At 42.3% G+C, this 21,324-nt stretch overlaps 1 protein-coding gene across 6 annotated transcripts in view; it reads left to right on the top strand.

Annotated features, from left to right (window-relative positions):
* Nucleotides 1-21,324, top strand: part of abi1a (abl-interactor 1a) — a 51,107-nt gene that overhangs the window by 2,939 nt on the left and 26,844 nt on the right. For all 6 annotated transcript variants that reach the window (XM_075452425.1, XM_075452424.1, XM_075452426.1 and 3 more), the window contains exon 2: nucleotides 8,484-8,651. In XM_075452425.1, coding sequence (XP_075308540.1) covers nucleotides 8,484-8,651 — 168 coding nt within the window. The remainder of the gene's footprint in view (nucleotides 1-8,483; nucleotides 8,652-21,324) is intronic.

The raw sequence follows: 21,324 nt of genomic DNA, 5'->3' as shown, positions 1-21,324 counted from the left end.
ATATTGTATGCAAAGTGGGCCACCTGGACACAGTGAGAGGTTTCACAGGTTCTTAATACTTTAAAAATGAATAATTCAAAGCTTTGAGCCACCCCTCATTTCATCATATTTTACCTCTAAGCCCGTTTTAAGTGGTCTTTAGCAAAAGTTCTCCAGGCCTTCTGAAGGCGTGTGTCAGTAGTTTTCAGCGCTTGTTCCTGAGGAATTTGTTCGTTAAGCCACTTCCCACTGACCGATGAATGATTTGAGCATGAATAAGGGTTAACCAGAGTTGTCTCACACATAACAGACAACCTTTTAATTCTGTCTTTAGGCGCTTTGTTACTAACTGATTGTCTCAGTGACGTATGATTAGCTCCCATCTCTTTATTTGCGTCTGCTAAAAGTGCCAAAGATGACACAGTTTGACAACACGGTGACTCTTAAACAGCTATTAGCTGAAAACTTGGTGTATCTCAGCGTTCTGTGCAAGTGGAGGACAAAAAGAAGAAGTCAAGACCTGAGAGATGCATCTGGAGCTTCAGCTGATCCATCTGCTGTTGGCCCAAGCCTCATCAGAAATGGGCTCCATGGAAGGGTGGCTGTCAAGAAGCCGTTCTTAAGGAAGGGAAACAGGGAGAAAAGGCTGAGCTGTGCCAAAGGACACAAGAAGTGGGCTGAAAATCAGTGGCAGCAGGTCTGATGGAGGGATGAATCCTCCCCAGAGCCCGGAGCTCAACATTACTGAAGCAGTGTGGGATCATGTTGGCAGAGAACGCAACAAAAGGCAGCCCACATCCAAAGAAGAGCTTTGGGATGTCCTTCAAGAAGCCTGGAGAACTATTATTACTACTATAACTATAACTACTATTCCAGGGAATAAATAAAGAAGTGAGTTGGTTGTATAGAAGCGTTAAAAGAGAAAATTACACATCCGTGTGCTTCTTTTCCTACTTTTAAAACACTACGAAGCCTCTTTTATCTCAACACAAAACAGCTAAAAGTCTAAAAATAACAGCTCATACTTTAAAAGTTCTACAGTGAAAATGATCCAGTGAGTCTCTGGACGACACTCGACCTCGTCTTGTAGGTGATGTAGGCCCTATCCCAGATATTTACAGTGAAATTGATGAATAGGTGTCTTATTTTTTCCATGTTGAACTAAATAGCTCAAGATTGGACTTGAAAACCACGTGAAACGTTTAATTAGAATCATTAACAATAAAAATATGGTGCTTGTAGTGTGAGGAAACTCACAAGTTTTCCTGATTATGACTTAACTAATCCCATATCCATCAATCACATGCAGCTATTTTACATTTTCATGCTGTGGTTTTTTGTGTCGCATTCAGATTGATGTCAGCCTGTTTTATTGTGAAGTTTTTATCTCTCTGGTTGCATGTAACGATTGACCAAACACCAAAAACTGCTGTTCACATGCAAGCTTTCTCCACTTCGAAGCTCTTTTTCTCATCAGTTTCTTTTACAATTTACCAATTAAAACAAATACATTTTGAGAAAATCGGGCAACTTTTGCCTATTTTTCTTGATAAATAATTGATTTATTAGCAGAATCCTAACAAGTTTAGGGCTGGAAAACACGTGACTTTTGGCCCTACTTTCAGGTGTTTAGAGTCGGCGTCTGTCTTTGGTTTCAGGCAGATTAACACAAGTTGGGAAGCTTTTGAAGCACTCGCAGCAACATCACAAGCTGCTGCCGCTGAACCACTTTCAGGCACCAGTAAAGCTCGTGGAAATCGAACGAAAGGAGCCCTTTCTCTGATGGTCGATAAACGACGAGGAAGAATAAAACGAGGAAATAGAAGTGTGATGCGGCCCAGGACATGTGTCTCTGCCTGCTGAGCCAGCATGGCACCCTCTTGTTTTTAAAGTGTTTGGCCTGTAATTAAAGCCCATCTGAGAGAGGAGAGTCCCGTCCATCAGTGAGGAGGCAGAGATGTCCTTCAGGCTCGGATAACCTTGCCGTACCTGTTCTGTGCTGTTTTCCCTCTGGAAGAGCAGCAGCCTTGTCTGAAGGTGATAAATAACAAGTTTTTGTTTTTTTTAACATAGCTGCGTCTCTCTGGGTCGCTCTGAGTCCTCATTTCCTGTCCTTCCTCCGTCTTTCTCCCTTTCTCTGCGGATTGGCCTGGTTTTTCTCTCGGCTCGGAGAGGCCCAGCGGCTCTCGGCCCACCAGCCAGACTCATTCATCCTTTCCAACACCTGTCACTTCTCCCTTCAGCGAAACGGGATTGGTTTGGCCCAGACTGAGCCGTTACATTTATTTAGAAAATTTGGGTTAATACAGAAACCACCGCTCCTGCTTTGAGCTGGATTTATAAAGAGTTTAAAATGCGTATTGTCAGACAGGTAATCCTTTCCTAAATGCTTTTGTTTATCATTTAAATACATACCTCTGCCCTCAGTCCGGTGGCTTTCTGTCTAGTTGAACCAATTACCAAGTCATTCAATAAAGGTTAATGAGTTTCCTCCATGTGCAAACTTCCCCTTTGTGTCTCCTTCCTGTCATACTGTAGGAATTTTTAATAGCATGCTGGCAGTTATTCAAGGTCAGGTAGACCTTATGGCCTTTCACTCAGCCTCCATCTGCCCTGGTGGAGGAAGACGTGGAGGAGAACTTACAAATTCATGTCATACTGCAGTGATTTTTCTTTTAATCTTATTTTTTTTCTTTCCTCAAGGAGGAATTAAAGTTGTTCCAGGTTTTAATTATTCGTCCGGGTGTCTCTTTGGCTATCTTGTCTCCTCAGGTGTAGTAAAGTGTGGATGTTGAGTTTCCTGCTTCAGGAGGAGCAGGTTGACCCTCTTAAACAGTCAGAACTCACAGAATTGAGTCATTTTTGAAGGGAAAATATGCATTCAGCGTGATGTGAAGCTACGTGATTGTCAGATAATTTACTGCAGAATGGATTGAGATTGTAGGTGTTTGAAAAAGTGGGTTAAGTGAGTTGAGCCAGAAAATAATGTGCAGATTTATCAGCTATGAAAACAATAACTGATATAAGCTTTGAAACAGAGTAGAGTTAGGAAAGGGCAGCATTTGGAAAATGTCAGGAAAAATGATCCGTCACTGGGGGATTTTCTCATATAACCCCAATTTTTATGTGTAAAGAGAATTTATTGATTTGCAAAAGCTTATAAATCAATATTTTATCCACAGTAGAACCTCGAGGACACATGGGATGAAAAATGAAATGGTCAGAAGGCTGTAAAAGCAAGTGGTACCAAAAGGAAACAGCTGGAGGAAGACGTGATTGGAAACAGCTAATATCGCTGGGTTTAAAAAGAGCACCTTAGAAAGGCGGAGTCTCTCAGAAGTAAAGGACAGAGGTTCAGCAATCTGCAAAAAGCTGTGATGAAATAATGTGGCTCGAGCTAAGATTATGAAGACTTGTTTTTCATGATCTACAGTACATAAAATCATCAAAAGATTCAGAGAATATGGAGATACGCGGATGAATTCAGTGTCTCTGAATAAGATGAGATCTGAAAATGTCTTTATGTAACGCAGCGTCCCAACTCTTCATTTGTCTTCATAAAGCTTTTTACGTTAAACTTTTAGATTTTTCTGACCCAAACAGCAGAAAACGCTCTTCTTCAGGTAATTATGGCTGAGTTGGGACCTTGAAAAGAAGTAGAAGAAGAAAGCGGCATGTCTCCTCCATCCAGAGCCCCGTCACCAGATAATAAATCACTTCCTGTCTCAGACTGTGTTGGAGTTTTCCCATCCAGTTGGTTTTGTGATATATCACTGTGTGCCATGGCAGGAGGAACTAAATGATCAGGAAATGGCTCCTCTAACGCTCGATCGGATCCTAAAGCTCACATTAATCGACTCCACCTTACGGCCGATCGGCTGCTGGACGTCAGGGGTCCGCATCGATGCAACGACCCGCAGAGCAGCGGCTCTGAGCTTCTTCCTGTCTCGGTTATCTCACCCTGTCCTCTCTGCAGTACTCAGCGGTCGATGCATCGCAGGGAGCAAAGTGTCATGTGAGCTCTACGACCTTTCAGCTGGATTCACCCTCTTTCTGCTCTTCACGGTGCAGCTTTGGTCGTGGCTTTGAGAATTCTTGAGAAATTTGTCTCTGTTGGGATGACACTTAATCTCTGTTGGGGAACTCCTTAATAGTACTTTAAGCGTTTGAGGGGGAATGACATGTTGCAGAATTCCAAACATTCCTGAGCTTTTTGTTTGCGTTTCTCCTCTTGAAGAGCGGGAGCTCGTGGTTGAGTTTGTAGGATGAGCAACAAACCCAGGTTTGGACTCGGCAGTGGAAACGCTGAAAAGTTTGAGCATTTAGCATGGCTGTCTTCTTAAGAGATCTGAACACATCACAGCAGTTTTAAAATCTTTACTCTGGCTTCCAGTCAGTCACAGAATAGATTTTAAAAGCCTGCTGATGGTTTACAAATCCCAGAACGGTTTAGGCCCAAAATACATCTGTGATATGTTCAGAGAATATAAACCCAGCAGAGCTCTTAGATCCAAGGACTCAGGTCAGCTGGTCCAGTCCAGAGTCCAGACTAAACATGGAGAAGCAGCATTTAGCTGTTATGCTGCAAACAAGTGGAACAAACTGCCAGTGGAGATTAAACTTTCACCAAATGGAGACATTTTTAAATCCAGGTTAAAAACATTTCTGTTCTCATGTGTCTATGCATGAAATATCTTTTAACTTATCTAGACTGTTGCTTGTTTTTAAATTCATTTAAATGATTTTATTTGTTTCTCTTTATATTCTTTTATGTATTCTTAATGCTTCTTCCACTCCCTGCTGCAATGCTTTTATTTTATGTAAAAGCACTTTGAATTGTTTTGTACACAAATAAATTTGATTTGATTTTAAACCTCAATCAGTGTTCGTGGGCTTTAATGAGGCAGCTTTGTCCCAGTGCTCTGCACGCTCTGGTAGTCATGTGCTTCATGCTTTTGGGTGGAGGGTCAGCTCCGGCTCCTCTGACTCCTGACCCATTTCCGTCCTCGGGGAGGAAGTCTCGACCTTCTATAGCGTCTCGGTGCAGCCGGTTGGGCTCCGGCGGTAAAGCGATACGTCTTGTTTTTTAAAAGGCGTGATTGCGCTTCTGTGGCCGTTATCCTGCCAGACTGGATGGGTGACGCTGTGTGTTGGAAGTGTTCAGCCTTTCCAGGGCTTAGAAAAACTGCCACTCCCTTATTGTTGCAGAAATTCTCCGGCCGACTGCATGCGTGCAGCGCTTCAGAGATTTTCAAAAAACTTTTTCTGGCCCACATTTTTTTGCCGTACTCGTGTGGCTGTTTGATAAACTGACTTGCCCCAGCTTCCAGCTTCATGTTTATTGTGACTGTGCAGCCCGTGCATTCCTCTGCACTCCCTTTTAAAACCCAGCTGAGGTGCTGACAGCCTGTCTGCTGCCTCCTGGATATTCCATAGTCTCTTTCATTCAGTCGTTACTCAGCTCAGAAATATGAGATAAAGTGGCCCCGGAGCGTTTAAGCTCACCTCATTTTCTGCATCCCCTGCTGTGGTGGAGTATACTCAGCTCTCTGCCGCTGTTTTTTTGGCACTGATCAAGCACACACTTTGTTCCTATCCAAGCACTTCTACTCCTCATTTGTCTGAATATATACTCCTACTCCTGCTTTTGTCTTTTAAACCTCTTTTGCTCGGTAATTGAACAGCAAATCTGGGTGGTGTAAGGATTTGTGGATGACAGATTTCTGATGAGTGAACTAGCGAATGGGCGACGAGGGGCTGTAACTGGAGCAGGAGGCTCTAAGACGCGAGCCAGCGGCGATGCAATCAAACGCCACATCTGTCTCCCCGCCGTAACGCCCACTGTTGACCTCGCGTCAGCTTAGAGGAGTTTATTCAGAAAAAAAACGGTTGAAAACAAAGCTGAAATTTATGACATCTATTTATCTCTTCCAGTGTGAAGATGAAATGACTCTCAAGTGTGCTGTGCAGCTCTGGATGTTGTGTGAACAACCAGGGACTAAAGATCATTTCCAGCCCTTTCCACTTAGTGTGTCGGCTTCTCGACACAATCGGTCCAAATCATTGTCGTGGTTGCCCCTGTGTTAGTGTTTGCGAGACTGCAGGCTGTTTTTAAAAAGTCCTCCTTGTGTCATTTTTATTAGGCCTGGTTTTTCAGAAACTGATACCAAAATGCTTGTGCAAGGCAAAGTGTTTTTTCACTTCTGCTTTTACCCAAAACTCAGTTGTGAGACAAAATAATGACTTGAAGCCAGATGGTGCAGCTGGTAAAGAACGTGGACGTCCTTAGACTGCCTTAAATGTCAATGTTTAATGTTTGAAAACAACTATCTCATTCAGACTTATTATCCTTCTTTTTGTGTCCAGCAATATATCTGGAAAACTGTGCATTTGCAAAATCACAGCCGTTATTCGTAACCTCTTTTCTTGGATATTGAATTCAGCCAGCAGTAGCAAGACATAGTTTTCTCATATAGAGCTAAATAAATAAAGCTGTTTTCTGACTTGCAGTTGTAATATGTAGGCCAGCAGTTCTGCACAGGTGAGCATGAGTTGTTCAGGAATCACTTTGGATCTCCCTACACGGCTAAAACGACATCCTCGGGCAGTTTACTAAATGGCCATCATGGATACAATGATGTCGGTTTGTTTGTTTTTGTTTTTTCGTGTGTTTTCATCCAGCTGTTACAAAATCTGCATGTGCACAAATGATTTCAACAGATGGCCGTTTGCACCGAGCCCTTTGGAGGAATCTCCTCCTTCCTGAAGCTGCTGTTGCTCAACACAGCTAACACTATCGGCTTCTTCACCCAGCTGGGGCTAAATACCAAAAAAGCTCTCTGAATCAGCAGGTTTTAGACTTACAGATTGCTTCTATATTGGGAATCGATACAGACTCTAGTTGACATGATTATATACTTTGATTATGTCTGTTTTCTTGTGATCACATGTTTCTTTTTCATCTGTTTTGCCTCCAAACCACAACCACTAATAATCAGCCGGTCAGCCACTGCTAGCACCACCCATCTCCTGCTGCAGCAGGCTGCTATCAAAGGCCATTTTGCCCCTCTAGGCAGTGCTCTTTGGACTCCTTTTTATGAGTTGGCAGCACAGGACAGGACCTACAGTGATCAAACATAATGGCTCAGTTGAAACCTGCCAGTCTGTTTCAAAGGGCAGTGTCTCTCGAGAGCTAGTTATTGCTGCAGTTTGTCTGGTTATCTGGCTACAGTGTAATGTCATTTAAGAATAATATGGTGGGAGCATGTTTGTACTGACTATGGTGCAACAAGTGTATGTGTATGTAATGGGAGTCCTAAGTTAAAACAATAAATCCTACACTTTTTTGTTTCCTCTGTGTCATTATGGATGCCCATTAGCTTATGAGTACAGTCAACCCAATTGAGCTCTAAAGCTTGTTAGCTAGCTCACTAGCCAGCAGGCTAACCAGTTAAAAATGATTACTTAATGCTTTATCCTCAAAAAAATTAAGAATATACAGGAAAGTATCAAATATTTAAAGGTGGAATATTCCTACATTTATTTAGAAGAAGCACCTAAACGGGTTTACGAGTGTGCTAGAGAGTTAGCCTAGCAGCTAGTTAGCAAACTACCTAGTGAGCTAACTTGTTTGATGTTGATATAATTTTCATTGGTGCAGTGGTTTATTGAAACGTTTGTTAATATAAATGTAAAAACAGCGTTTGTACAGTTATATATTTGCCCGGTTTTCAGCTAATAGTGCTTTGGGAATCATCTTATTAGTGCAAAACTACGACTTTATGTAGGTCAAACTGTGTTATCTTTGCGTTTTCTTGTTAATGCAGCTAAAGAATTGGAAAGAAATGATGTGTTGATTTTTAACTTTGGGAAATTTGGCTCTTTGCTGAGTTGTCTGTAATGTGTAGATGCAACAATTGTTCATCCCTTGAGTTTGGTGCTTCTTTAATTCTTCAATGTTTAGCGGTTTGACAAGCAAAAAACATTCCTATGTTTGGGTCGGGTTAAAAGAACTGGACCTAAAATAAGTGAAAAAGCAGCTGACGTCCAAAGAAACTATTGGAGAACTATTGCTTGAGACCACTTTAAAAGAACACAAGAAAGTCTGGCTGGTTGAAAGAAAAATTTAAAGAAACAAGGGGGTGGGCTCAGTCTTTTCTCATTAAGAGAAGACTAATACATTGATTGTTACAATTTTCAGTGTAATTGTAGTTGTCCAAATTCTTGGGTTCAGAAATGTTAGACATTGACACTCTGTTCTTGGAGCATTCAACATGGCGGCGGCAGGATGCGTTGCATCTTCTGAATTCTTGCAAAGGGAGCGTGGTATCTGTGGAATGAGAGTCAGGGGGACAACTGGATGTCTTGTCTGATCTGTTGGCCTCAATCAACTACAAAACCTGACCTGAATACAGGCCGGAAGATGGATACAAATGTCATGTGATATTAAGAGTAACTGGGTTAATCTTAATTTTATTTCTCTCCTTGTATTTTTTTGTACATAGGCCCAGGACAAGAGAAAAGCACTGGAGGAGACCAAAGCCTACACCACCCAGTCCCTGGCCAGCGTGGCCTACCAGATCAATGCCTTAGCCAACAATGTTCTGCAGCTGCTGGACATCCAGGCCTCGCAGCTGCGGCGCATGGAGTCCTCCATCAACCACATCTCTCAGGTCAGAAATACACCCACCGCAGACCGTACAGCTGTGAAGAATGGTGCCCCACATTTCCCACTTCTCCTCTCACTTTCACACGGACGTTGCTGTTTTAAATCGCACTGTGTGGCTCTCTGAAGTATCCATGGTTCCTTTTATTGGTCTATCTGTCTCATCCAAGTTGCGACTGGCTGTGTTTGGCTGAAAGGATGAATGGTGGTCTGTTTCTTTCTTCTTACCAAAGTTTCCCTTTTGAGGCTTAAAAACACACCGTAAAACAAGAATACTAAGTGATATTGCCTTTCTTTTACATCGGTTATATATCAGGATTTGAGCATTTACAGAGAAGAAGAAGGACTTTGACTATATCAGGCTGTCTCTCTGTAGCATGAGGCTTTTGCCATGTGCAGGTAAATCCAGCCACTCATCCAATGAAGTCATTAAGAGCTCAGACACATCAAACAGGACTCCAGCCATGTGGTATGTCATAGATTAGAAGTGTGGGCTGTGCAAACTCATGAGTGAATCCAAACATGTCAAATAAGTGCTAAGAAAAAGTATTTGCTGTAATAGGACATGAATCGGGGAGGAGTTGCACTGCTTTTGTCTTTCTTTCTTTCAGGATACACTAAAAGTCCGATTTTCGGTTTAATGGAGGAAAAGAGGACTCGAAAGGCTTCAGGGTTTGAGAGTAAGGGAAAGAGAGGTCCATTGAATCTGATGGAAGACGGATGCAAGCGAAAGAGGCACGAGAAGGGGATGAAAAAGGCATATTTACTCTCCTTCAGGTTTGAGGCAATATCCTGTCAAATGGCGTTCAGCCAGTTGCGAGGTCATCCCGATGCTATTGGCTGCTTCGGTCTCCTTGACAACTCCTCGAGCTACAGTGGAAAAAGTATATAAAAGACAGACATGGTACTTTAGAAGAGCAACGAAGGCCAAATAATAAACTCTCTGCTTGGTTTACATTGTTGGACTGTTGGACTGGAATTTCCATACTTCCTTTGCTATATTTAAGCCCATGTTTGTGTAGCTCATTGGCTCCAGTATAAACTAAGAGTCACCTTAGGTCAGCTGTAGTTTCCCCTTATTTGGGGCATCTTCTTTTGGTTTGAAGACGTCTTAAAACGGGGTCAAAAAGCTCATTTGCACAATCTGCCTCTGAGAAATGAACAGCTCTATTTAATAGAAAAGCTCATGTTGTTTTCATTCACAAGATCTTCATTTCTGCCTCGTTTGTGTTTTCCAGATGAGCCCCAGCAGAAGTCTTAATGTGTTTGCTGTAATGAAGCATGTCTTCGCCTAAATAATAGAGGCTGGGCTGTATGCTTTGGATGCGGGGGTGTTATTGCTCTCTGTCTTGCTTAAAGGTGGATCATCGTGGGTGTTGTTTTCACTGCTCATGGGTACGAGATTAGCGGAGGCCTTCAAGGCCGGTGTTGTTTTCTGTTGACTGGGTCATGGAGAGTGAAGCCTGTAGCTAGGAGGTGAGGAAGGAAATGACCTCAGGTGCCACTGAAATATCACGAAACTTCCCCATAGTGCGAGGAAATACTTAGTAATTCTTAGACTTTGCGTCAGCATCATGTTTCTGTCCTTTCTCTGTAATCCCTCCCTTCTTCTGTGTTAAGCCTGTGCACATCCCTGAAGCCGGAGATGCCTCCGCATGTGCGGTGATACACTTATAACTCTGGTCAGGGTGTGTCTGCTTGGCGGTGGCATCTCTACGACAGGCCTGCATCTTCTGTTTTGTTTTCTTTATGATGGGAGGCACGGCTGCCATCGGTTAGTGGTTTCTGTCATGCTGGGTCCAGCCTATACAATATCAGAGTGAATATAGCCTGACCCAAAAAGTCAGAGAGCATTCTATGTAGCTTATCGTGGAGGACAGCCGATGCCACATCTGGCACGCCTCAAATTCCACCGACTATATTGGCGTTTGTGTGATTCCACCGATGTTTTTCTTTCTCTTTTTACAGCCGTTATATCTCATGCCATTCTTTGTTTAGATTCTTTTTCCAGCATTCGATCTCCGGCACCTTCCGCCTCATTGTTCCCAACTAAAGGAAAACATGAGATTAATGTAAGATTTGGCAAGTTCTGAGTGATCAAATATGTGGTCTAATCAAAGTTTTTCTTTGGATATTTGCTGCTTTTTCAGTCCAAACATTGTCCCTGACCATTTAGGTGGAAATGTTTTGTTTATTAAGCCACTTAACACTGAGCTACGAATCACTCAAGCATTAAAAAAGGCACCCAACTCAAGGGATGAGTTTGTAATTGTTTCTACACATAACTGGAAACTAAGAACCAACATTAAATTGCATCTTTAGGCTCATCATCACAGTTTAACAGTCACAGTCTGTTATTTTTGCACCAACAAGGTGATTCCTGAAGGCCTAAATAACTAAGGAAATAATCTGAAAGTGCCTCATCGGCAATGGTCTCCATGGAAGGGTGGCTGTCATGAAGCCGTTCTTAAGGGAAACGGGGAGAAAAGGCTGAGCTGTGCCAAATGACACAAGAAGTGGACTGAAAATCAGTGGCAGCAGGTCTGATGGAGGGATGAATCCTCCCCAGAGCCCGGAGCTCAACATTACTGAAGCAGTGTGGGATCATGTTGGCAGAGAACGGAACAAAAGGCAGCCGACATCCAAAGAAGAGCTTTGGGATGTCCTTCAAGAAGCCTGGAGAACTATTCCTGAAGACTCCTTAAAGAAAGGACAGAAAGCTCGTCTGAGAGGGTTCAGACTGTGCTGGAGAATAAAGGAGCTCAGAGCAGATATTCACTTTCAAAACATTTATTTACATTTATGTTTGCACATAAGATTAACTTCTGCAACTGTTTTCTGTTTTCCTGGCAAGCAACAAAGAAATGAGAAGTGTCTCAAGAGTTGCACAGTGCCGCGCTTCAGTTTGTCATGATGCAATGATCATCTATTGGCCATGTTAATTGTCTCCCATTAACCACTTTGACAGAGTTCTGCTTGTAAGACATTCGAAATTTATCCGGCACGTTTGCGTGTAGCTGCAGAAGCATAAATGTCTACAGGCATGCTGTTATCTCCCCCTCCGTCATTATCATTCAGTCCTCCTGCAGCATTGAGGGCGAAGCGCTGAAGGGTGAATAGAGTAGCTCGCGGGGCTTCCACCTTGTGCTGCGTGTGAAGTGGCTGCTAAGAGGCTGTGAACAGGGAGTGCTTTGTCCGTCCAGCAAAAGAAAATGCCCCACATTCAGAACTCTCTGTGATACCCCAAATAAAGAGGGAGAAGGGTGTGTGGTTTTACAGAAACGAACCCCTGAGCATTGGAGACGCACATGACTTAATGGGAACTTGAAAGTGATTTAAGCCCGTCATCCGCCTGAGATGGATGTCTCAACCCTTGCTTCTCAAACTCATGCTGAAACTGAAAGATGTTCAGAGAATAAACTACAGGAATAGATGAAGTTTCCAGAGGTCACGCGTGGAATAATCTGTGCTGTCCTCTCACAGCTTGAGAATACAATGAAAGATTTAACCTTTAGTCAGAGCTGCAGTGACTGTTCAGTTCATCAAACTGTTTATTTCACAGAAAATTACAAATAAATGTAGACTGATGGCAGCCTTGTCCACATAAATTAAATTAGATCGCCACTTAAAGTTCTGTAATAAGCTTTTAATCTCAAAATGAACTATTCCACATTCATTTCTCCCCCTTTTTTTTACTGAATTATCCTCTTTATTTGGAGCATATAGTTGTGGAGTAACGAAACTCGACGTATGCACGATGTGTCTGCATCATTTTGTTGCTTACAAGCAGAATACTCCTTCTTTAAATCTTTAAATCGCACACAAACCTCTGATTTTATCGAGTTTAACAGACGGCACATAAGACCAGAGAATCATTTTTACAGCGTTGCCCTCAGAGGTAGCATTCCCAATATTTCTCAGCTTTGCATTTATCATGCATGAAATCATTTCTTTTTATGGCGTAGAAATCATTGAAAGGGCTGATGGTTTTCAGAGCAACAACAGATCTCTGCTGTGCAACTCTTGGATACCTCACCTGATGGCCTCAGTGATGGTGGGTTTCCCACGCTGATCTTTGATTCAGAGATACTAAACCATATAATGCCAAGTCTTTACCAGCTGCTTGACCCGACACGAGCAGCAGAACGAGGGCCACACAGCCGACATCGATGTGTTGCCGTGAGAGTCTGTTTAGCACAATGGTGCACTCAACAAAAAGGAAGGTGGAGCCATGTAGAAAGAACTCGTATCTGTCTTAAGACTGAAGGACTCTCTCTTTACATTCAACAGTTATTTTCATGCATGACACTGATTGATGACCTCTTCATATTCACGGGAAAGAGGCGCTGAATCTGTGCCAAAGTATCCCAGATACCGCTGATTTGAAGCATCGAAGTTCTGCCACAAACGGTGCAGCTGATCAGAATTTATGTTACGTAAATTCGTTCCAAGTCGCTGCTTCATCTCCTTTTTGCTGTCCTGTAAGCTCCTTTCCGCTCGCTCTTTGCTATCACGAACACATTAAGATACATACAGCACTTCACACTTCACGCTCGCCTTCTACTTCGCATTTCCAGCTGTGCGAGCTCATTTTAACTCTGAAGACTGCGTCACTAAAACAGCTGGAGCCGTGGCCCCTCACACCAGCCCAAACCGACCTGAGCGTGATCTACCCAAACGCAACTGAACACCAGTAATGAATTTAATTGTCAGAGCGTTTGGTTGTTTCTTACAGAGCTGAAACAAGCAAACGTTGGGTGGCCTGTGAACGTTGACATCTGCCGCATTGAACACACACAATTTCACACTGATTTTAGAAGCTGTTGCCATGTTAAGGATGAAAACCTGGTCCCTTTGAGAGCAGGCGGTGATACGCTGACACCCACACGCACTCTAGACGAAGACCTCTGTGTGTTGTCTCTGCATGTGGTCAGCCACCTTTGGAAGCCACACTCTTAAGGAAACTCCTCAAATTTTAGTAACGCTGTGAGTCATGACAGCAGCTCGCTGAGGGAAGAAAGACTGACTCATTCTCGCCGTTGAAATGTGGGAATCTGGTCAGCAACACTGTAACGGGAGACCAAACGGCATCAGTAGACACTCTATTCAAGGAGAAGTATTTACAGTAATTATCCGTTCAAACTCTGTTATACTGAGTGTGCTGGCGGTAAAGAACTGTGGACATTGTGCTGACTTTGTCAACAACGCATTTTACACTTTGTTGTTTTTACCAGTGCAAACGCATTGCTAATGGCATCAATCACTGGCGCTGGGGTTTGGTTTTGGCCCGTGTTTGTTTGAACTCGGTGACCACAGTGATGAAGCAGCACAACAGGCTGGATGCAGGAAACAGCTGACACACACCCACCGAACACACTCCAGCTCATTCCCACAGCCACGAGGCTCGCTGAGTTACACAGAATTCTTATCGGATCACGTGAGTCGGCCCACTGTTTGTGTGAAAAGCAGGATTCAGTTTGCATCGGTGAGCTCAGCCTTGACTCTATCAGTTATTTGTCATTCCAGTCCACATTCCTGGGACGTACAGTTCCACGTAGCTACCCTGCTGCTGTGTGCGTCTGCGCGGTAAGAGCACACTCGTGTGAGATGGTTGGTGTGCTGCAGTGGTGGCTTTTTGACCTCCTGTCGAGGAAGAATGGCACTATCCCAAACAGGATGTGTGTGTGCGTGCTCCTTGTGTTTCCTGCTGATTCCTTTCCTTGTTGTGTATTTTGGTCTCTGTCATGCCTCTCCCATTGGTCTCTCCCATTTCCTGTGAAATGTAGAGTCCTCCCTTTTTTTTTCATGGTTACATATTGAACATATCTTTTTGATGATACTTCCTCTTTATCAGATCTTTGTGACTTCCTATGATTTTCTTGTATCAAAGTTGTTTACACATTTTTTTTTTTTTTTTTTTGTATTGGAAAGTTTGGGTTTGGCAGTTCTAAGAAGGTAATACTGCAATTATGGAACATTTAGCCACAAAATATGAAGCAAAAGTGCTTGTAAACACATCTGAAAGCCCACCGAGATGATTTGTAATTTCTTGTTTTATATGGAAAACAATTTAAAATGGCAGCATCAAATCTTAACTTAATAATCAAGACCGATAACAGCTAACTATTAATGGATTTGACATTTTGAAATGATATTTTCTGCTTCCTACAAACGTCTTTGGTCAAATTGAACCTCTTTTCATGTTTTACTGCAGTACAAAGACTCAAAATTACATTTCTTTACCTGAAATGTGACGACGATGGCAAACGTTTAAAAGGAAAACCATTTAGAAGTGTAATACTTCTGCTTGGATGCAGTGAGTGTTTGACGTGCATCTATTGATTAAAAACATTTGAAATCAATAAATTCTGGTCAAATTAAAGAAATATGTATTTTATTATTGGACAGAAGTGGAAACCGTTTAGCAGGGGCTTGACAATATTATGAGAACTGCTTGCTTTCCATCCAGATCCATCCAGTTTCTTCCAGTTTCGTCCAGTTTTGTCCAGTTTCGTCCAGTTTTGTCCAGTTTCATCCAGTTTCGTCCAGTTTCATCCAGTTCTGTCCAGTTTCATCCAGCTCCGTCCAGTTTTGTCCAGTTTCATCCAGTTTCGTCCAGTTCACGCCTCTTAAAGGGTAGGAAAGAAAAGAGGTATTACCTCAATCTGTCAGAGTCATTAAAAGAGTTTAAAAGCATTTAAGACATTAAAAGGATGACCTACAATCAAACCAAAGTATGTCAGATACAGGGATTCTGTGGACTGTGTGAGTAAATGTTCCCTGTAGGCCATCATTCTGCATGGAAGTTTAACACAATTCACTTTGAGTTACTTAAAGGGGGATTTTGTCAAACAACACTACATGATTTTATTAGAGCAGAGCGTCATTCTGGAAATGCTTTAACTAACCACAAATTTTCAATTTCTGTATATATTTAGCAGCTTTTCTAGTAATTCAGCTGTATGAATATACGCTTACACGTTCCTGTTTTCACAAAAAGATGCTTAAAGATGGATGTTTGGAGCGTGTACAGAGCACTTATGCCCATTTGAGTCTAGTTGCGCGGACACATGCAGAAGGGGTTTGATACCCAGCTGCATTAGTTTGTTAGTTCAGGTTTGAGGAACTAGATTTCATACAGTTTTGATCAAACTAACGCGTCTTCGTGCATTTTAAAAGTCCATTTTTGGCCTGACAAACAAAGCTTTGAGGTAGTCGCTTCAAAATGAGCATAAACCCCTTTTTCAACTGCTATTACCATCATTCAACACCACAACTGGAACAGAAGGAAAGTTGGATGTAAATGTTTCTTAGATTATTAATCAATAGTTATGTAAACATTCAAACATTTTCAACACCAACCCAACTTAAAGATGTGACTGTAGCCAATTTATAATGTTGCTGTTGCTGCAACCTTAAAAATAGATTGACTGAATGATGGGTTTTAGCTGCTGCAGTTTTAGGTCTCATACAGAACTATTAAAAGAGGCTCTTTATGAAAACAGATGTACGATAACCTCAGCTGCTTTTTTAACCCAGTAAAGAAAGACAGCACCCACCAAAAATAGGCCATTGCTATTATTCTCAAACCGTTTGACTCCTCCCAGATATGCAGCGTTTACAGTGTTCATGGTCTGTTTTAGTCTGGAGGAAGCATATCTCTCGGTTTTAGTCTCGAAATGTGATGAGACGGTTCCTTTTAAATAGTCCAAAACCCAAGCTAAAACAAACTGATCTCTTCAGTTTATGAAGCAAATGATTTCAGCTCTTAAGGTGTCGGAGCCTGTGCCGGTTTATCATCGAGCCTCTATCGGAGTCTGTTCAGAGCTGGTATTATAGAAGGCTGTTTGCTGCTTTTTCCACCTGCAGCATTGAATGTGACACACACGCTCCTGTCCAGCTTGGCTAAAGGTTAAAGGGGGTTGAGTGATGATGTGAAATGACTGGAGACTGAGGTTGTTCTGTGAATCATCAGCGCCGCTGCTCAGCGCCGACTTCCTTTTCCATCCAGCTGCCTGACTTACTAGAGATTGTGCTTGAAGTATTTTAAAATGTCAGTTCCGAGATGATTTGTCATTTCTTGTTTTATATGGAAAACAATTTAAAATGGCATAAAACACAAACAGCATCAAATCTTAACTTAATAATCAAGCACGATAACAGCTAACTATTAATGGATTTGACATTTTGAAATTATATTTGCTGCTTCCTGCAAACTTATTTGGTCAAATTGAACCTCTTTTCATGTTTTACTGCAGTACAAAGACTCAAAATTACATTTCTTTACCTGAAATGTGACGACGATGGCAAACATTTAAAAGGAAAACCATTTAGAAGTGTAATACTTCTGCTTGGATGCAGTGAGTGTTTGATGTGCATCTATTGATTACAATTTGAAATCAATAAATTCTGGTCAAATCAAAGGAATATGTATTTTATTATTGGACAGAAGTGAAAAAGTTTAGCAGGGGCTTGACAATATTATGAGAACTGCTTGCTTTCCATCCAGATTTGTCCGGTTCCGTCCAGTTTCGTCGAGTTCCGTCCAGTTCCCGCACTTATTCAGTTCAAAATTCAAAATTTATTTATATAGCACATTAAAACAACCTCAGCTGACCAAAGTGCTTCACAACAGCAACTGCATCACAAGAGAGTCATCAATAAAAGCAATAAGAATGACTTCATCACAGATAATACAATTTGAGATAAAATTAGCAATAAAATAACAATAACAGTAACAATAACAATAAAAGTAGCAAGCCAAGGTAAACTCCATTTCAGCTAGTGGAAGGCCAGGGAAAAGAGCTGTGTTTTCAGTCTGGATTTGAACTGGCCTAAAGACTGAGAGGACCTGACAGACAACGGGAGGCTGTTCCACAGAGAAGGCTCCATCACCTCTGGTCTTTAGCTTTGGGAACAGCCAACAGGAGCTGGTCAGCTGACCTCAATGCTCTGAGTGGAGTGTAATGCTGCGTGTACACCAAGGGCGACCTACGCTACCTGGTAGCGGAGGTCGCTGGAGAAGCTTCGCTTGAGAATTTGCTTTGGTAGCTTTGTTCGCTCGTGACGTCACATTTAGAATGTTCAATTCTTAAAGGCCCCCGCGGCTGTGCAGCACCCCGCGGAAAAAAACATGAGGAAAGAGAGGGCAGGGACACGAATAAACGTGTTATTTACAATTTGTTATACAAGATATACATAACGTTACAAATTATGTAAAACTACATTAGGTACACCTGAGAAGAGCAGGAATAGCAGAGGCAGCTGTGAAAAATAAACTAAATTCGAAATAAAATCAGAAATAAAACTTAATTGCAGTGAGAAAGGTATGCGTGGGGTTACTACACTATTGTATTGAAGCACTCGACACGGCAATTGCAACAGTCTCAGGATTAAACGACTATTGTTTGGATAGGAACCAAAGTTTACACGTCTGTTTCCGCGAACCCCGCGGATTGTCGGACCCCTACAATCTGTGGATTGTCATTGGTTTTCGCCGAACCGCGTCATAGCTCATTACCATAAAGTTAGCTTGAGTTTAATCGCTGGAATCCGCTCTGGTAGCGCAGTTAGCTCACCCTCCATAGAGAAATAATGATTTCCGGGGCTCAGGTAGCGTAGGTCGCTCTTGGTGTACACGCAGCATAAGGCTGCAGCAGCTCACTTAAATAAGACGGGCCCAATGAGTTTAAACACTTAAAAACAATCAATGAAACCTTAAATTTCACCAGAAAGCCGACAAGGAGCCAATGAAGGGTGCACAAGACTGGGGTGATGGATTCACCGTGCAAACCGCAGCAGCAAAGTTTGCACGGTGGTGCTTATTGTCACCATTGTTGTCTGGGTCTGAGTCTGGAGGCTCTAAGCTCTGCATATAAACTTCAGGGTGCAGGCAGAATGCTGTTCTGGCTGCAGCCCAAAGTGAGATTGGCCAAGCCGAGGTGTTTCCATATGTGCTACGTTAGCAAACAAAGTGTCGACCTTGGCATGTTGTCCTGAATTTTTAATATATGTATATCTTCCTCTGCTGTGCAAGTGGGAGAGATTGTCTTGCCAAGGTCTCACACATGTCCAGTCTTCACAACCTCCACTCCTGGCTTCATCATTTCTCACATGGGTTGTTGGATATACTTGAGGAATCCATTTTTTAAGGGGGATGCTTAACAAGAAGCTGCCAAAGTGAGAAGTCCCCGCGGGGTAGTTGACCTTCCTTTTTGGCCCTCGGAGCAGATGGATGCTCCGTGTTGCACTAACAGCTCTGAGAAACAACTGTTTGACTCGACAGATGACGTGCTTCAGATGTGCTCGCTGAAATCACACTGAGAAACAGAGCAGACAAAGAGGCGTTTGCTCTGCTCCGACAGCCGTTTTGGCTCTGTGCAGAGTTGGGAGTGTTGGATTGCACGGCTCTTACAGATGAGTTTTGGATGCTGTGAGAACCAGAGGACATAAAAAAGTTCCAGCAGGCATGTGAGCCCAAGTTTACTGGTTCAAATCCAGGGCAGTGTGCTGCAGGGGGCGGCGGCTTCTGAGGGTTCGTCCCCCAATCACAAGATCAAGCTGAGGGGTCATGAGATGGCGAGTCGACAAGAAAGACAGAAATGAACATTTTTCGCCATGTTTCATAGTAAAAAAAAAAAAAAAAAAGCAAACCAGTTTCACTTTCAAACTGCTAGAATACGCTGAAATGCAGGTATAATATGATAACTCTGTTCTCTCTGTGTGACTTAATGACTCCAGTGGAACCAAAAGCCGGCTAATAATACTAATGCGAGGATTCCTGTTGCAACACAGCCTTAAAATGCCTCGATGATACAACCGCATTCAAGCTCTTGTTTCCCATGTTTTCACATTCCACAAGAGAAACATGCTCAAGACTCTAGAGAGATTATTTCAGGAAATGTGGGAAACCGCTTTACCAGAAGCCAGGCAGGTTGAGAGGGAACGTGGGCAGAGTGGAGGAAGCTCGCCTCCGTGAAAATAACTGTCCGATTGCTTTGGGAGTATCACAAACTGGTCAAATGGATGTTTGAACGTGGGTAATGTTTGTGAAGCTTTTGGGACGTCCTCACCTGTTTGCAGCTCCGGTTCCTGCCTTAAATCCTCAATTCACAGCAGGCCTGAAAACTGAGGCTCAAAATATGTTCAACAGATGTGTGTTTCATCGCTACTATCTCCTCCTAATCCCACAGAACAAGAAGGACGTCCAGTTCTGCTGCAATAAAGACGAGCTCGTCGTGTCCTTTATTCTGCCTCTTCTTTATTTTCATGTGGGCTTCTGATTTATCCCTCATGGCAGTAAGATGGTTCGTGTCCTTATGTTAATGCCAGCAAACCGCAGGAGCTCCCCTCAGCTTCAGTGTCGTGTGTGAGTTCAGAGGAAGATGCTTTGCTGAAACATTTTCTTTGTAAATCTTATAATCATCTTGCACTCTTAACTCTGTCGTTAACCTCTGGCGAGCCACACGTACACACAGACGCATCGGTATGTAGGGTGTTTGTCAGATGGAGTATTAGGCTTTTCCCCATGTTGTGTGTAAGCACTCAGCTCAGCCCTACGACCCCTAAAGTAAGCCGTGCTGACGTTTCTTTTGTTGTTTTTGTGCATAGCTGGTATTTTACTGAGGATATCGTCCCAGTCAGTTTTCTTCCCTCGCAGCATGTGCTGAACTGAAACCGGCTGTCTCGCTTCCATATCAAAGTCTGCAGAAGGGATTTTTTTTTCTTTCTCTTTATGCCTGCTGATTACCTCACTCGCCAAAACTGTGTTAGTTTGTCTGGTGGGAAGTTGTCAAGTAACGTTTGCACGGGGCTTAAAGATTCCATCCCATGTCCTTTGATTGGCCTGGACTGAGAGATTTAAGCCTCTCCGCTGAAGTTGTGTGCATACAATCTGTCAACGTTTGACCTGTTTCCCAAGTCCTTCTCCACCCTCGTCCACGCGGGTCCGTATAAGACAATATTTTTCCTGGAAAGTAGATTTTAAAATGTGGGGGATCATCTTCTGTGCATAAGATATTCTTTAGTAGTTGGGAGAATGTCAGCGTGGAAAGAGAGTTTGAAAGTTTTCAAATCCTTTTATAGTAAGTATCTCAGAGCCAGTCTGGAGTTTTGAGAGGTCTGAAAATGATTTACTGCCTTTTTATGAGGAAATCGTCTCTCTTTTGATGTCTTCTACCTTGTCTTTATTGCCTTAATATTCAAACTAAAACAGCTAAGAAGCATTGTTTTAAGCAAACAAACATAATATTGAAGTATCTATTATTTAAATTGTGGTACACCATTCTGTACTTTGGCATATCTCAACCATCTAAGTTTTAGGGAAAAACGTCACAATGGAAAGAAAAAGGACAAGTGGGATAATATACTTTGAAATACTGAGATTTAAGTCATGAATTTAGACATTGTGTAAGATTAAAGGAGTTACCTGTGGACAGAAACTCACAGATTAACAAGAATGTGATGAAAACAGTGACACTCAAAAAACCCAAAACAATTGTCAGAAAAAAGTGAGAAAAATAGTGGAATCGTTCAGAATATCAAAGTTTTTAATATCGTCATTAATCCACGACAATCTTTTTCCATTTTTTTTCTCTAAATATTAACCCCTGTCCCAGTTCCTGTTTATTTATTTGACCTTAAATCACCGTAATAAAATTAATATTGGTACTGCACTGCAT

The sequence above is a fragment of the Odontesthes bonariensis genome, chromosome 20 (genome assembly GCF_027942865.1).
Source record: "Odontesthes bonariensis isolate fOdoBon6 chromosome 20, fOdoBon6.hap1, whole genome shotgun sequence".
NCBI lineage: Eukaryota > Metazoa > Chordata > Actinopteri > Atheriniformes > Atherinopsidae > Odontesthes > Odontesthes bonariensis.
Note: the sequence above shows the minus strand (reverse complement) of the source record. Positions and strands in the feature narration are given on the sequence as shown.